Raw genomic sequence first — 17,824 nt, forward strand, 5'->3', positions numbered from 1 at the left:
GCCATGCTATGAGCTTATCCAAGTATGTACTAAATTTGTTAAATAAATTACTACCTAAATTCTTAAGATTCTGCATTCAGTATTATAACTATGTAATCGGAAAAAGTATTTTTAAAAAAACTTCTTTTTCATTTTTTTATAAATACTCTTTACAGTAAAATCTATATAATTTTTGATGCTTCTAAATTTTTAATAGACTTTAAATTAAGATATCTTGATAAAATGATAATGTCTTATTAAAATATTTATTCATAGAATATTCATATATGATATATTAATACTCTGACATACGAATTTACTTAACTGTATATCTTATTATGGACAATTATTATTATTTTAATTCCTAAAATAATATAAAGTCATTTGAGGCACTGATGAGTTTTCAAGTGATTTTTGCATTTTAAATTACTCAATACTTTCACTTAATTGTAGATTAAAAATTTAGTAATTCGATGCGCAATCCAGACTCGTCATTATATACGAAGTGGTTAAGAAAAACCAATGCATGCAACTGAGGGGATAAAAATATTTTTTTAGAGGAATATTAGCTTGCAATAGCTTCGAGGGAAACAAGTACTTAACCACAAGAACATGTGCTTAAAAATGAAGAGAGAGGAGTTCATATTCTAGATCTAAATGTTTTTTAATAAAACGCTTTGTCTTTTTAAGTCTGATAGCTTTTTAGCATATACATAATACATGGGAAACCTAATACTTAAGACGCTCATTTTTCAATCTTACATAAAATAGTTAAGTTTGTACATATCTTTACAAAATATCTTTCTTAAGAAACTTTCTTAAGAAACATCATTGTATCTTTTCAGCATTCTACATCGTTCGTGTCCGAATTATATTAAATTTTTGTTATATGTGCTCGCTTATTCGCCTCGGTTTCGAAATATATCTGAATTCCCTCTCGTTGTTGCAATTCTTATAAAAATTATTTTAGGTAGGAGACTATAAAAAGGAGGGGAAAAAATCGGTTTTTGGCGAAAACACTGAATATTCCTTTTTATTTATCATGCTGGATTTCTAAAAAATTTCTTTTATAAAACTTTTTGAATATAATTTCTACATTAATTTTAAATAGCTTCCATGATGAGAACATGTATTTGTTTAATTTGCAATGACACCGCATTCTACCTCAGCCTGTGTTTCTATCTATATACTACAATCTAGAATAAATATAATTGTATTTTTTCCAAAATTAGATCTTAGTGCAAGTAAATCTCAAGAATCTCATAAAAATATAGATTCAAATATTGACAATTTTTTAAAGGTCAGTAAAAAAAAAAAACAACTGAGAACATTTTTGAGAACAAAGAGAACACATTTGAGAACAAAGATTTTTTGCAAATATCTTTGTAAATTTTTATGAATGAAAAAAAGGTCAGTATCACAATAAAAAAAAGAAGCTAAAAAATACTTAATTTCCTTTAATTAAATGTAAAAATTAATTATTATGAGTTATTTTCTAACCAAATTGGGAAATTGTGATTGCCTCCCTGTCGGATATGTCTTGCCCCCCCCGTCGGCAAGACTCTACCGCCACCTCTGTTAGCCGATCAGTGCGTTAAGGATTATCATCTTTTTTTCTTCTTTATTTTCGGTTTTCTTTGCGAGCTTGGCTGCTTCAATTAATTTGGGGAATTCTTTCAGTACTTCTCTAAGTTCTTTTAGTATTTGGAGGGTTTCTAGGAGGGAAGGGAATTCTTCAGCTGCTCTCAAAGTCGGCTCCATATTCGGTTTTCGTGGTGGGGGACTACTCGGCAGCACAAGGACACAAGGAAAACAATTAGGAGCGCCATCTCCGATCGACAGAAAACTTTGAGCAGAGCGAAAGATGGTTTGAACAGAAGTGCGGCAAGGTCTTGAATGAGGTTGGGTGAAAGGCGCATCGTGTTAAATACTATTGAGGAGTAGTAGGAGCGGGCGAATCAGGAAGCTTGGACTCGGCGGTGGGTGTGTCTAGTTGGTTGCTGGATCTTCACAGAGTAGTGCGTCAAGGATGATGAGGAGTTTTTGACGTTTATTTTTCGCCTTTTTACTTAATTGGATGGCCTGGAGGATATTAGGAAATTCTGTTAGTAGTTCTTTAATCTCTCTGATGTCGTTTAAGTGACTCTGCATTTCTTTGATGTCTTCTATTTCGCTTGTTGAAGTAGCTTGGGAAGGCTGTGGGTGGCTGGGTCTATGGCTTTTGGAGATGGTTTCTGGCACTCTTAGGGTGTTTATCTCACTATTGTAGGGTTTCCTCCTGGTTATAACGTCTGCGAAAGATCTTTTTGGATGTGTTTCTGTGGGGGGCAGGATTCTAGGGATTGCTGGGCATCCTTTCCAGGCTGCGAGGTGTCCGGTTTGCTTACAATTTATGCATATTGGATTTTCAATCTTCTCCTTAATATGGCAGTCTCTTGTGGGGTGATCTCCGTTGCATTTAATGCATCTTGGTTTGATGTGGCAATTTCCTGCGGAGTGGTGGAATCCTGAGCAATTGTAGCATATGGTGGCTGATCTGTTGTTCCTATACGGTTCGACTCTAATTGATAGGTAGCAGAGGTTTTTCAAGTTGTAGATGCTTTTGAAGTTACCACTTTTTCTCACTTCAACCAGCAATAAGGGGGAGGAGAGTTTTTGCTCTAAAGTTCTTCATCTGGCTAATTCTCAGTATTTGGTAGTTATTGGATTCGAGCTCACGTTTGATATCTTCGGTGCTTGAGTAGATGGGGAGGCCTCTAATGACAATTTTAATTGGTCTTTCCTCGGGGGCTTCGTTCATGATGAAGTCTTGCTTTTTGGTCTGTAGGAGTTGAATGATTTCTTGCCTGGCATTTTCTGTTTTTGGTTTGATTTGGATGAATCCGCTTTGAAATCTGTTTTCTGTTTCTGGGTGTTTTTTCATAATTTCTTGAAGGATGAGATTGTGGTTTTCCTTGATAACAAGGCTGATTGTTGCATGGGTTTTGGGAGTTTTGTCAGTTTCCTCTTGAAGATGGGAGAAGGAGTTTTCTGTGCTCAGTTGGAAGTTATTCTCTGTGCGGGGCTTTTTTGCTACTTTCCTGGGTGGAACGGGTTGGAAGTCGTCTTGGGAATATTTCTGTTTTAGTAATTTTGGAGATTCCATGTTGACATCTGAATTTGGAATTTGGGGTTGAGGTTGGGGTGTACTGTGACTTTCCATCGGAATTGGACTTGTTGAGATCGGTGTTGAAGATCTGGAGGTTGAAGTTGATGTTGTGGTGGATCTGTCTGCCCAGTTTTTATTGCTGTCTTGGGTGTCCATGTACATTTTAGGTGGTGAGCTTTCGTGTTGTTTCGTGGAAGGAGCGAATTGTTGTAGTAATCACTGAGGGAATGGTGCGTGGCATCTCTTGCAGTTTCCATCAGTAAAGTAGATATAGTTTTCATGTCCGCAAGCTGGACATTTCTCTCTGCGTTTAAGATCGACATTTAGGTCACCCGGAAGCAAATCCAGTGGCACCTTGACAACATCAGTATCCGAATCCGAAATAATGAATGGAATTATCGACTGTGAATGAATCCAATCGAAATGATGGTAAAGTTATCCGGAGCACCCGCCTTGCGTAGCAAGGCTATCTCCATTATCCTGGTGATAAAAAACCTGGCGATATAGAATGCCCTTAACTTTGAGAGTAGATGGTGAGCTGCATCTGAAAAACTGGTCGAGGTGTCGTCAGCATGGGTCTAGAGAGATGAGTGGAATGAGCAGAGTCCTCCGATACAATCGTCACGTAGCAGGCGAGGGAGAGTGGGTGTGAAGTCTTGACCAATAGGAAAGCAGTTGTCAGGGGAGTGGGAGAGGGTGATGCATGGAGCTTTTGGAGTTTGGAGAGGGCCTGGTAGCGGATAAACTATTGTATCTGGGAGACCAATCAGAAAGTTGGTTATTGTTGAGGGATGTCTTTACTTTAGGAGGGACTTAGCCGATTAACGCATTTAGGATAATCAGCTTTTTCTCTTCTTTATTGTTTGTTTTCCTTGCAAGTTTGACTGCTTCCAATTATGTGGGGAATTCCTGTAGTATTTCTCTAAGTTCCTTAATGATTTGCATAGTTTCTTGAAGTGTGGGGATTTCTTTATTAACCTTCAAAGTGGGCTCCATGTTCTACTTGCTAGGTGGTGAGATGGGTTTTGGGTCTTGATTTCCTTGTTTTTCTCTTGCAATTTCAGCGTAGGTGGGTCTTCCCTTTATTGTTGTAAGTTTGGGGAATTTGGAACATCCTTTCCAGGCAGCTGTGTGTCCAGTTTCATTACAATTTACGCACACTGGATCCTTGACTTTTACCGTGATGTTGCAGTCCCTGGTTGCGTGGGTACCACCACATCTGATACATTTCGGTGTCATTCTGCAATTTCTTGCTGCATGGAAAAAGCCAGCACAGTTGTAGCACATGGTAGCAGTCGTTTTTCTTCTGTAGCTTTCTATTTTGATTCTGAGGTGAAAAAGGGATTTTTCATTAAAAATTTTTTGGCATTTTCAGACTTCTTTATTTCTAGGAGGAATATTGGGTAGAGGGATTGCAACTTGAAGTTTCTAAGCTGGGATATTCTATTTACCTTGTAATTTCTTTCTTCTAATTCTTTTATAATTTCGTCTTTATCTGCGTTTATTGGGAGACCTTTCAGGATAACTTCCAATCGAAATGTCTGTAAGACCTTCCTTTTATAGGCATCAGGAGACGGGGCTAGAAGCCTCTCAACCAATCAGGAACGTTCGAGGCGTAACTCGGTTCCTACTGGACGCATCGGGAAAATTCTATATGTTTCGGATATAATCTATTTTGGCGCCAAAGTCACCAAATTCGTCGCCAAGCTCTGGGACCTCCTATGGAACCAACTATGCTGGGAAGCAGCATCACAGGTTCGTAACAATATGTATGCATAGTCAAAAGCATGAAATGAGAGGATACAGGCAGGATCTTTCCATTTGGACTAAAATTAAACTGGATATAATAGGAACCAATCTTTCGCTGCCTATCAGACCATTTATTTCCAAATGAGATTAAATGGTTGTTTCCATAAAAATACAAGATATTTCACTTCCTAGTTGATTTTCTCCAGCTCCAAATAGTGGGAATTTAGAATGAGCTTAATACAAAATCTGTACAATTATTTTCATCACTGAAATTACTTTTTACTTCAGTTCATCATGAGATCATGCATCAGAAAAATGAATAGAAGCAGGATGATATTCCCAAAGACAAATTTTACTACCAATCTCTAAGTCCTGGACAAGGAGATGCAGTCTGAAAGATTGTGCTAAAACAAATACCTAGAATATAAAAAAAGCAGGTGCTGCAAATTTTTTTAAAAAAATCTATATGTGTAGTCAAAGGCATGAAATAAAAAGCTGCATGCAGGATCTTTCCATCCAAACCAAAAAATAAAGCAGATATGATGGAAACCACACCTTAGTCCTCTATTATACCTTGTTTCCATAAATGAAATTAAACTATTGTTTAGTCCTACATAACCCATTAAAAAGGCTATGGAGAAGCAAATGCATATTGTTGTAAATAATTAAAAACTCATCTTCTCAAATTGTAAAACAGTTTTTATAAGATAATAACAGTACAAGCTATTATAAGAAAGCAATACATTAATACAAATTGAAAATCAGATTGTTTCATAAATAATGATAATTAGGCTGATCAGTGCAGTCAAAAATTTGGTTGACTGGATAAAGCTAAAAAATTAAGAAAAAAAAAAGTCTTGGGCATACAAAAAAAGTTAATGTATATCTTTAATTCATGATGTTAAATTGAAGAAATCTTAGACACAACAATAAGATTTAAATTTCAAAAAAAAAACCCCACAAATTATGTATAAAGGTTTATTACATATATTACAAAATAAATAATACTATATTTCATAAATTAAAAATTATCTTCTTCATTAAGAAAAAGACACGCAAAGGCCAACAAACACACTACATATTATTTTTTCCATTTTCTCTTCCTTTTTTTCCTTTCAAAATTAATTAAGATAATTGGACACATAAATTGGCTTCAAATGACTGAAGTTCTTCTATAAATCTAATTTGTTATTTAAGTTAAACATTACTGAAACATATTGCACTATTAATATATATATTTGCAGAATGCATTAGTGCAAATGTCAGTAAGCCTTAATTAGAATAAGAGTGGCATGTTCAATAGAAAATGGGTTCATTATTATGATAGTTACGATTAGCTTTGTTTCTTTAGACATACTTATGTCACTAAGATTGTTCCAAAGCATGACTATTCATGGATATTACTGTTTCAAATTACATGTTAAAATAATGTAGAACTATAGCATAATTTTTCTCATTGTTATTTACATGTGACATTCTCCTTTAGTTCAATGATCAGAATTTCTAAACTTCTAGTTTGCAGTAGATATTCAGATGAATAGGTTTGGCAAACTTTATAAAATTGGTATAATTCAGAACTTTTGATCACTTTACATTGATACTAATCAAAACACAATCTTATACATAATAGCAACTTTTGATTTTAGACATCTGGTCTGAATGATAACAGGGAAGTAGATGAATTAAGAAAATGTTATTACTCTTGTTAAAAAATATATAAATTAGTAAAAAATACAAATTCTATGGATTATAAAATATTAATAACAACCAAAAATGCTTGATAAAACATTAATAATTATACTAATTGTTTCATTAAGTTTATTTAGAGTTTACAGAATTTATAAAAACTGTGAGTCTATTTGTTTAATAGCATGCACAAATGTGGATTTCACCTAATCCAAGAGCAGTAATAAATAAATAAATCTGCATTGCACAGAGGTAGCAGAATAAACTATTATCCTAAAATAAATCATTAGAATAATGTTAAATTAAAAAATATTGAAATTGAAAATTAAATTGTCTAGTTTATTAAAAAAAGTACCTCATACTGTGTACTATCAATGATCACAAAATGTTTCAATTCAGTACTGTGTAGGAGAAATAATTGTTGTTCTTGAAAAACCACAATATTTAACTGTGATTATTCAATAAATCAGACCTGTTATATTCTAAACAATTAAAAGTTAATAAAGACAATTTTTGAGAAATTATTTTTTAAAATTAAATTTAATTACTTATCTTTAAAAAATTCTTAATACTAACATTATATATATATAAAAAATTCTTTTATTTAAGCCAAATATTTTTTGAAGAAATTGCACAGAAAAACTTGAGATTGCCCCTGATAATTCGATAAAATGTTTTATTGTTTGCTGTAATTTGAAAAAGCAAATTCTTTGAAAATTAATATTTTTTTAATATAAACCAGGACAGTCTATTTAAATCCAGATCAAGCAGTAAAAAAAAAAAAAAAAAAATATTTGATAAAGAAAAAAAATGAAAGATATAAAAGATTGAACCGCACTCAAAAATAAATAATACAAGTTGCATTATTCCTTTCTATACTTACTTTTCACCAAAATGTTATTATTAGAATGTTTACATTTATTTTGATTGCTTTGAAAGATAGCATTTTTTTTTTTTGGAATACCCTCCCGATCCCCCCTAAAAAAAAGAAATAACAAATTTATTTGCTTTTGTGATATCTTGGATAGATTAATTTGTCTATTACAACTAAAAAAATGCTACCTAAATTACTATTAATTTATAAATTATTTGAAGAAATTTGTTTTGATTATACGCCATTTCAAAGAAAATGAGAAGGTAATCATATGAATTTAATTTAATTGCATCCTAACTAGGTTAGAGTAAGTTGAACAAGCATATTTAATTATATCTGCCTAGATGATTCAATTACTTTAAAATTTAATCCTAAATAAAATTATCTTTTTCTATTATTTATCATTAATAAAACTTTCTAATAAATTATACTGAAATGAAGAATTATAAGGAAAAATTATATATACATTATTAGTGAGAGAACATTTAAAGTGTCTATAACTAAAAAAAAAAAAAAAAAAAAAATTGAAAAATTTTCAGAAAAAAATGAAGAAATTAAAAATAAATATTTTATATATGCAAGAACTATAACAAGTTTCAGATATCATTCCTAAGGAAATTCATGTTCATTTTTAAAGTTACTATAAAGTTAATATTAAAAGGAATTAAACAAATGTTTTTTTTTTATAATGGTACATATTTGGCGAGTGGTGAAAAGGTATATCTGAATTCCTGCGAATCCTATTTAGATGAAGCTATATTATGATAATTAAAAATTATTCATTAAAACTTTTATTCAGTTGGCATAATATTCATTTTTTTTAACCTTATATGCACTACTTTTGGCAATAAATTTGTACATCTTCTAGATATTTTTAATATTTTTTTTCATGCGGAAAACAATATAATGCAGTTTTAATTTGATGTGATAATTATCATGAATAGGATTTTAAAATAACAATTTCTAGTCACATGCACAAGCGAATTTTGCAGCAAACTAAATACACTGTGCCTTAATTTCTTAGTTTATTTTGTAATGTAAGTACTGAAAGAAGAAACTAGTGTGTCGGTTAATTTTAGATTACTTTTTTCCGGCAAATTTTGTTATTGGCAGATATAATTAAAAATATACTGATTCCTGCAAGTTTTTACTTATGTATAATCTCAAAATCTATTTTCAATATAAGGAAGAAAAAAAGCCTTTTACATAAATTCTAAAAATATACAAATTAGAAATGTTTCAAAAATAATGAAAGCCTGTATATCAAAATTTCCTTTTTGATTTAAATAATGAAGATAATTAAAATTCAAGCAATTTTAAATAATGAACTTATGCAAAAGTAAATAAATAGCCTCCTTTTGAAATTTGCTGAGCAACACTTATATTTCAAAATATTACAAACATGCATGATAGAATCGCACGCGCTGCATTCAGATTTCAAGCCAAATTCATAGACGTCGATTAACATTAAAATCAAAATTTTAATAAATTCTGAAAGATATAGTATTGAAAAATATTAAAATTTAAGAAAAATTGATGAAAACAACTTTTATCCAAAAATCAGTTATGATGCCGAAAATAATAATCAACTTGCTTTCAGTATTATTGGCGTAAACAAATCTTTCTAAGCTAATAGCGAGCGATTTGTTGCCAATTATGGTACTTGTATTTGTGCTCGCGTTCTTTCGAAGGTGACGTAAGCCATTTTCATTATTACTTTTTTTTTATTATTATTATTGAATGGAAATATTTTGAGAGCGTATTCAAAAATAATTTACTTTGATTATTAGTCTTACAGTTACTTATTGAAGTTTTATTTTCAATTTTAAAATTGTTGGATGTCAGACTTCTTTTGGCCACAATAATTTGAAATCGTTCCCAGTATAACAGTGAACTTCGCCAACGTGTTGGCGAGGAATTTGAAGCAAATGTAGATAGTGCCAACTGATGTTGTTCTTTTGTTGAGATTTAATTTGAAGGAATTTATAAGGATTTCAAAATAATTATGGCATCAGAAAATGTGTCACAAGAAGATGCTGGGGATTTTAAATCGAGTGTGACAGAAGATACTGAAAATTCTCTCGATTTTCAACTTGAAAATTCGAATGTTATTGAAATGAAATCTGAAAAGGCAGAAACCGATGAGGATGAAGTTCTTTGTGCAAAACGCAGGAAACTAAATTCATCTTGTATGGAAAACGATGACATAAAAATTGAGAGCGGCAATGTATTGGATAATCTCGGAAATGTAAGTAATGAAAATTGTGATTCTCTTATAGGTAAGTTAGATGAAAATGAACTTCATTCACCTATTCTTGCCACTAATTCTGAGTCGGAAGATGTTTCATCAGTCGGAAATTGTAAAAGTGTAGATGAGAAAAATATGAGTACTGCCTCGGATATTTTTGAGAGAGCATCGATTAGTGATAATGATACTTTTCTTTCAAATACAAGTCTTAGAAATGAACCTGAAGGTGTTGCTTGTGAAATAGCTACAGAAAAGGCTGTAAATGCTTGGGTGCAGTGTCTTGAAGGTGGCATGGGGCTATCTGAAGAAACCCCTGTTAAAGGTGATCATGTTAGAAGGCATGGCAAAGGAAAGAGAAAAAGATCTCATGCAGGAAGTGAAAATGCATCTTCTCCCATTCCAACTGATAAGCTTCCACAGATACCAGGTATAGTGTGGAAAGTAGGAGAGCCATTGCAAGCTAATGAAAAAGGTATATGGTATGATGCAAAAATAATTGATATTAATTATGTAAAAGCCTCTGTGAAAATACATTATCTAAAATGGAATTCAAGATATGATTCATGGTTACCAATGGAAAGTGACCGTTTAAGATCAAGCCAAAATCTAAAACCAGTTGTAAAAAAAGTGATAAAACAGTTTGTTGTTGGACAAAATGTACTTGCTAAATGGAAAGATAATAACTTATATGCAGCTGTTGTTAAAAAGTGCTTAGGTGATGATGAATATTTAGTATCCTTTGCTGCAGATGGTATTCAACGTAAAAAGCATGCCAATGATTTAAAGGAAATAGATTTTAAATCTGAGACTGCTTTTCAGCCAGTAACTGAACCTGTTGTAAAAGTTGCGACGAAACAGTTTATTATTGAAGAAGATCATAATCAATATAAGTGTTCCCTTCCTGGGTGTACAAAAAGTTTTAGAAAAGAAAAGTTACTTGCATCTCATTTAAAGCATTATCATGGGGTTAAGCAGAAAGAAACTGGTCTTAAAGAGGCTGTTAAAACCCCTCCATTAGTGTCAGAAAAGTCTCCAAAAATGTTGGAAGATAAGTCGATTAAACAAAATTTTGTAAACAAATATAAACCAGAAAAAATCAAAACTTCTAATGAAAATAAGGCTTCTGCTGACATCAGACATGCTCATAAAAACCAACATACAGGTCTTAAGGAAAGAGTGATTTCAGAAATACAGACTAAAACTCCTTATAAAACTGATATGGATCACCGAAAAATTAAGGAAAGTTTGATGTTAAAATCCTCTTCAAATTTAAAAGATGCTGTCCAGACTCCAAAAAATAAAATGAAGAAAGAATTTACTTCTAAGCTGTCTGCTTCTAAGACTCAATTATTACATGAATCACCTAAAGAAAATCAAGAAATGGATCAAAGCCTGCTACCAAAACGTTCATCTACCAGAAAAGTTTCTTTGCCAGCTAAATTTGCTAGTTCAGATATTTTTGTTACTACACCTGTTTTAAAGCAAATTCGTCATTCTGGTATTCAAAATAATGAATCGCAGTTAGACGAAGATGATGAAACTCAAATTTTGATAAAGAAAAACTCTGCACAGAGTAAATTGCGTGATATTAAAAAGTCAAACATAGAAGACCAAACAAGCAAATTTTTAAAAAAGAAAACATACAGTTTAACTCCCACTTACAATCTAAAATTCAGAAAACCAACTTCAAAAATAGAAAGATTGAAATTTCATGATATGACTAAAAAATCGGAAGAAATTTCAAAGAGAGCTGCTGAAAAATATAAGAATGATGATGTTTCAAAAAAACAAAATTCAGTTTTTACGTCTACTGAGAATGAATCTTCTGGCAAATCCAAAGTAAAACCTTCTAGTAATATTTTATCTAAATCATATTCTCAAATACTATTTTCGAATAAAAAAGATAAGCCTGTTGCTCAGACATTATTTTCTACTAAAACTACTGATTCCACTCAAAAACTAAGTAGTTCTGAGAATATGTCATCAGCTAATGTAGAAAACTCTGCTAATGGAAAAACATATCAAGAAAGTGAACATTTTGTTGATGAATTAAAAAAATTTGATAGCTCATCAAATAAAGCCTTATTAAATTCTAATGCAAAGAAACATGATAAATTATCTACAGAATATCCCAATGCAACTTCATCAACTCTAATTGAAAAAGACAATATTTCTGCTTCAGCTCCAGAAACTCATGACACTGCACCTCAAAAACAACCAGAGACTAAAATAGCAGATTCTACAAATTTGAGTGGAAATTTAGCTGCTTTGCTTGTATCCTCTTCCACTGTAATTAAACAAAAATCTGTAGATAACAATTTGACAGCACCACCCAACAAAATTTCTACTGCGTCTGTAGAAAAACAACATTTAAAAAGTAAGGATAAGACAAGTACATTTAACCTCCAAACAAACAAAGATGTCCCTAAAACAAACAGTGCAGTTACTAGTCCCATTAATACTACTCCAAGTCATGTAATGTGTACTCGGTATAAAGATTCATTGAGTGAAAAAATGAAAGAAGAAAATGCAGAGATACGAACTTCTTTGCGCTCGAAAAGGAAAATTAGGAAACCATCTTGGATGGAGAAGCCAAAACGCAGAAGAACAAGATCTAAAAATGATTCCATTTCAATGGATATAGAACTTATAAAAAACGGCACTCCAGTTTCTATAAAGGAAATTTCAGAAAATGAAGTCCCTCAAAATGTGCCTGATGATACGGATCTTGTAGCTTGCATTTGTGATAGTACAGCTGATGAAGGTAAAATGGTTCAGTGTGATTATTGCAAAACATGGCAACACTGTGCTTGCCTTAATATTAAGTCAGTTCGTAAGGACGAAGAACATATGTGCTGGAATTGCCGTTATTCTAAGTCTATTAAAGATTCTAAAGACAAGCATTATTTGGAATGGGTGGCAAAAAAACAGTTTCCTTCATTTAAATTTTCAGATGAACCTAAAAATATTGATGCAAGAACAAATGAACTTCTGCAACCACTTAGACATGTTTCTGAACTTTTTGACCGAGCACGAGCTATGAAGGAAATGTTGCCCAAAGTTAAACGTGTTATTGATATACTGAACAAAAGCTCTGAAAACAAAGGTGAAAACTCTTTGCCTGATGATGTGTCTTTTATTAAATCATCTACAACCAGAGTTGGTAATTCTGAAGCAATTTGTTCCATTGGCAGAAAGATGCATATTGTATACTTTCTGGACATATTAGTATCTGATGTTTTTATAGCAAATAATTATGTGTCTGATTTTTTGACAAGTAACGAAGTCAAGGCATTGAATGCTTTGCGTGAGCCAGCCTCGACATTTTTGGATAATACCAGAAAAGACCTGCCAGATGCAAAATGGCAGAAAGATAAAGAATTTTTGCAAAGGAATAAAGAAATATTACAAATTATTAATAAAATCCAGAGAAATTGTAAAATACTGCCATTTGGAAACTCTGCTGTTGCTCCAGCATCAGAACTTTTCAAGCCCACTGCCAAATTAAGGCTTGAAAACAGTACTGATTTTTCACAACTCTTTAAGGATATTAGAGCTGGGAAACAGTGTTTTACTATGAAGAGTTATGGACTTGACAAGGATTTGGTTGTATCACCATTCGCCAAATTTCCAAAGGATAGCTTTAAATGTAATGAACATCATGAAATGATTGCTTTTATATTAGTACAAAAACTGGAGCATGGATTTAAAAAAGACTTATGTGTAGGTGTTGGCTTTCAGAGCTCACCTTACACTGTTGAAAGTTGTATAAATGAACTTGCAATTACTGGAAAGAATATTGTGACTGGATTAAGAAAAGAATTAGAAATGGAACATAATGAGTACTGCCCCAAAGAAGTAAAAGAAAGCTTGATATCAATGTTTAATCTAATGGGTGCTGAATTTGATTTATTGTTTTCAGGAATAAAGGGAGCTACTCTTCAAGAAAAGCTTACTTCCAATTCCAACTACCCAGAGTCAAGCCGAAGTTCTCAAGCTACTATTAAAGAAATGCACGGGATCATAAAAGATTTGCAACTCTTATGTTCAGTTGACCAACATAAAGCATAGTTGCTTTATCTGTAGTGTAACATGTAATGCAGTTTTACGAAAAAGAGTGCATCCCAGTTTTAATTTTTTATTGAGGGACACTATAATTATATGATGAAGTTATTGATATTCTGCTTATTTCACTTGAAGTGGTTAATTTGTTAAGAATTAATTAAATATTTACATTGTTAGAAAAAAATTGATGGTCGTGAATTTCACTTTATATGATAAATTTTATCATTTCAGTGTATTGAACTTGATATAATGTATCATCTAAAAGTATCATGCGTTTTTGACCTTGATACATTTTAAGAAACTGTTATATGTTGTTTACTCACTTATTTGTGTATATTGATAAATGCTTTTTCATTTTAAATGCCATCCATATTCATTTAAACATGTAGAGTGAAAAAAGAATACATTAATCTGGTATTTTTGGGATATATGAAGAAATGAAACCATAATTTAACTAGTTGTGGTTTAATTGTTTTAAAATCTAGATATTAATTTTGAGTGTTAAGTACATTTATTCATTGATAGATATAATACTTGAGTCCCTGTTAGATTTTGTTAAAATCTGTCATTGCTATGTTATTATGAAAATTATATGTTATTTTGAAAGAAAGATTTCTAGAATTCTTGGTAAGTTCTTGTAAAATATTCATAAAAAAGCCTTTGTAAGTGATAACTATGCAATTTTTAATGAAATGGGAAATAAAATGCAAATTAATAAATAAAATTATTTTTATATTTCACCTTCTAATATTTACACTGTAGGCATTTTCTAACGCAATGTACTTTCAGATTCTTTTTTCATTATTTAGAGAATATGCATTTTGTATTTAGTGCCTTTTGTAAATATTATTCTGATGTTGTTTCCTCACAGTAAAGAAGGAAGAAATGTTTTTTGGGAAAGAAAAGCCTTAAGTTCTTGGTTCTAATTTTTTTCTTTATTTTTTAATCTGAAGAACATCTTTTCCCTTTCTTGTATTGGTGATGAAAAATTCAGATGACTATTTTTTAATCCATTCAAATATAGATTTCATTTTATGGAGCCCAAAGAAAAGTTGTAATACCCCTGAGTTAAAGTTTTATGCATTATCAAAAAAATAAAAGTAAATTACTGTTTTATATCAAGTAATAAGTAAACAAGAAAACAATTTTAATGCCTATTGCTTTTAATGAAATATGATGAAAGTACCAATACATTTGCAATGAATTTTTTTTTCTTTAAAGTGCAAAAATATAAATGAACTGATGAATTATTTTTCATTTATTTAGTTTAAAATTAAAATAATACTCCTGCTCTTACTGTTAACTTGTTATGTTTCTGCAATAGAGACAAAATATGAATTTAAAAAATCAAATCAAATTGGCAAAGGTATTTTAAGAAATGTATAATACTTTTTTATATCTGAAATATTTATTAACCAAAGCGATGAATTAACAGTTTTCCTTCTTTAAAATTACTGTGGTTAAATTTTAAAAGAAATGAATATACTTGATTTTTTGCTGCTTAAATTTGATGTTAGTAATTTTTTTTCAATAAAAACTTTAACAATATATCTTAGGCCACTTTAACAGAAGTGTACATATCTTTATGTATTAATCAAATAGGCATTCCAAAATTTTTGGCGTTCAAATTTGTGGAACTATGTTAGAAAAAAAGCCTCATATTAATGTGTTAGAAAAAGTTAGTTTTGTTACATTTCTATTAGATTATCTTCATACTGGCATAAATAGATACAAATGTGAAAAATGTTGATTTTTCACATAAGAAATGAAAAAGAATTAGCTTATGTGTTTGTTTAAATTAAGGATGTCAATATTAGAAAATTATTCTGAGGGAAGCAAGGAAGAAAAAAATTATTATATAGATATTTTTTTTATCTTTATAAATGAATAATTTAGATTTCTTATTTTATCAAATAAAAAGACATGTTTTAAGAATTTAAAGTTAATTTTTTTTCATATTAATCTGAATAGTTTTATAATTCATAGGTCATTTTGAATTTTCAATATAAGAGTATATGTTGGTTTTAGATGCAACCACTTCCATCTGTCTATATTTTGTAAAATCTACCATTTTAGCATATGCATATTTTGTAATATATGGAAATAAACTTGTACATAAATATATATTGTGTATGTAAATGCCATTAGATTAATTCTAAGTCATTAGCTGTGCCAGTACGCAGATGCTTATTACATTTTTCTATCCCCTTATATCTTTAATTTCATATTATATTTGACATTATATTCCTTTCTGTTATGATTCATGATAGAAACTTATATCAAATGAATTTTTCTTTGTTTGGTTCTTTGCCTTTAATATCTTTTTTTACTTTTAATTATTATTATTTAAAATGCAAGTTTATCTTTGTTGCAGTTCAATATGCTTTACAATTTATTATAGAAAAATAATAATTGGATCAGATAATTAACACTAATTTATAAAAATAATGATACAAGATGAAATACTTGGGAAAACATTTTGTATGAAGGGAAGAAGGGGGTATTCGTTTCATTGAAATTTAACATGGATTAACTTTATAAAACAATTTATTACAAATTGCTAAAAAATGTTTTTTTTTTTTTAAAAAAGTAATAAATCTGAAATATTTACAAATTTTGAAAATATACATAACTAAACTGAGATATAATTTATCAAATATTTATTACTTTTAATGTAAAATTTCAATCAAACTTATCTGTGTTAACTCTTAATTAAATAATTTTTCTCACAAGGCAATAGGACATTATTTTTTATTTTGCAAACTTAACTTGATAAATAAGCAAAAACTATGAAATTTAATTTTCAAGCTATATTTGTATTTAAAGTTTAGTACAGCTTATGTAAATGTATGAAATTGTTGTCAAGGGTACTGTATTATTGTTTCATGTTGTTATTATTTTAATATCCTTGTAGAACTGAATTTTGAAAAAAAGTTCAGTTGAATTGCTCTAAAATATTATTACTTTTAAGTAACTGGAAATTTAAAAATGCTTGAAAAAAAATGTAGACATTAACCATTTGTATTTTTCTGCTACTTTGACCAATATTGTATTTTTGAGGTAAATTCTTGTTTACTTATTTGCTAAATTCTTATTTTTGAAGTTTTCTGTAAGGAGTTTTTGTGTCTAATAAAAATACTTCTCTTACTAATTCTTTTTTTTTACTGTGACATAACACATTTTAAATCCATTTTACACTTTAGCCCACTAAATGACCAATTATTTTGAATTAATGAAATTTATTTGTGCAAAATGAACAGTAATTTTCAATGAATTATTATTATTATTGGCATGATAATGAGTCTTTGAAATATAGGAATATTTTTACCAATGAAGTTTACAGAAGATATTTGAGCAAGCATGAATTATACCAACTTAATTCACTCCATTCGACACTTCAGAGTACAACATGAAGATGTAAACAGCATATCGCATATTTTCCTTAAATCTACTTGCAAATAATGTTTTCATTTTACTGACAATTTTTTTATTGACATCCTTGATCCTATAATTAATTTGATTTAAAACTTTTATTTTTAGTTCCTCTTGAAGCTATTTAATGAATATTTTACTTTTTTTTTTTTTTTTAATTTATAAGCTTTGCTTTGAGTATAAAATTTGTTAATGAATTACATGTATTTATAAGTATTAAAAGATTTGAAAGTTTTACATATAATATAATAAATGAAGTAAAGCAAATAAATGTGTTGGTTTTAGATCTAATATAGTATGCATTGTAAATTTGTTCTATATTCTAAAACACTGAGTAAACAATAGATAAGATACATTTGGACAAAAATGAGATTATTGTGCCATAAATTTACACTTGCTATATAAATGAGATGTTTTCCTTCAAGAAGTAAAATGTTATGAAAGATTTATTAAATATTTAATGCTCATTTATTTAAAAAAAAACTCATCTGTTCTTTTGCATTAAATAGATCACTCATTAGTTTTAAAATGTCCAATATAGCATTTTTTTTGCTTTCACTAGATATTTTGAAATCTCCTGTTTAATCAAGACTATTAAAAGTTAATAAATTATTTTATTGACATAATCTTATAATGAATATAT

At 30.1% G+C, this 17,824-nt stretch overlaps 1 protein-coding gene across 1 annotated transcript; it reads left to right on the plus strand.

The window, feature by feature from the left end:
- The first annotated feature begins 9,220 nt into the window (after positions 1-9,220).
- Positions 9,221-16,865, plus strand: LOC129989127 (PHD finger protein 20-like). The gene has a single exon (XM_056097457.1). It carries the CDS (start codon positions 9,442-9,444, stop codon positions 13,753-13,755), a length of 4,314 nt encoding a protein of 1,437 aa, XP_055953432.1. The 5' UTR covers positions 9,221-9,441; the 3' UTR covers positions 13,756-16,865.
- Positions 16,866-17,824: the final 959 nt, after the last annotated feature.

This window comes from Argiope bruennichi, chromosome 10 (assembly GCF_947563725.1).
Source record: "Argiope bruennichi chromosome 10, qqArgBrue1.1, whole genome shotgun sequence".
NCBI classification, from domain to species: domain Eukaryota; kingdom Metazoa; phylum Arthropoda; class Arachnida; order Araneae; family Araneidae; genus Argiope; species Argiope bruennichi.

What these genes read in the sequence shown, in the direction of transcription:
- LOC129989127 (XM_056097457.1), top strand. Translation starts at nt 9,442, where the DNA reads ATGGCATCAGAAAATGTGTCACAAGAAGATGCTGGGGATTTTAAATCG.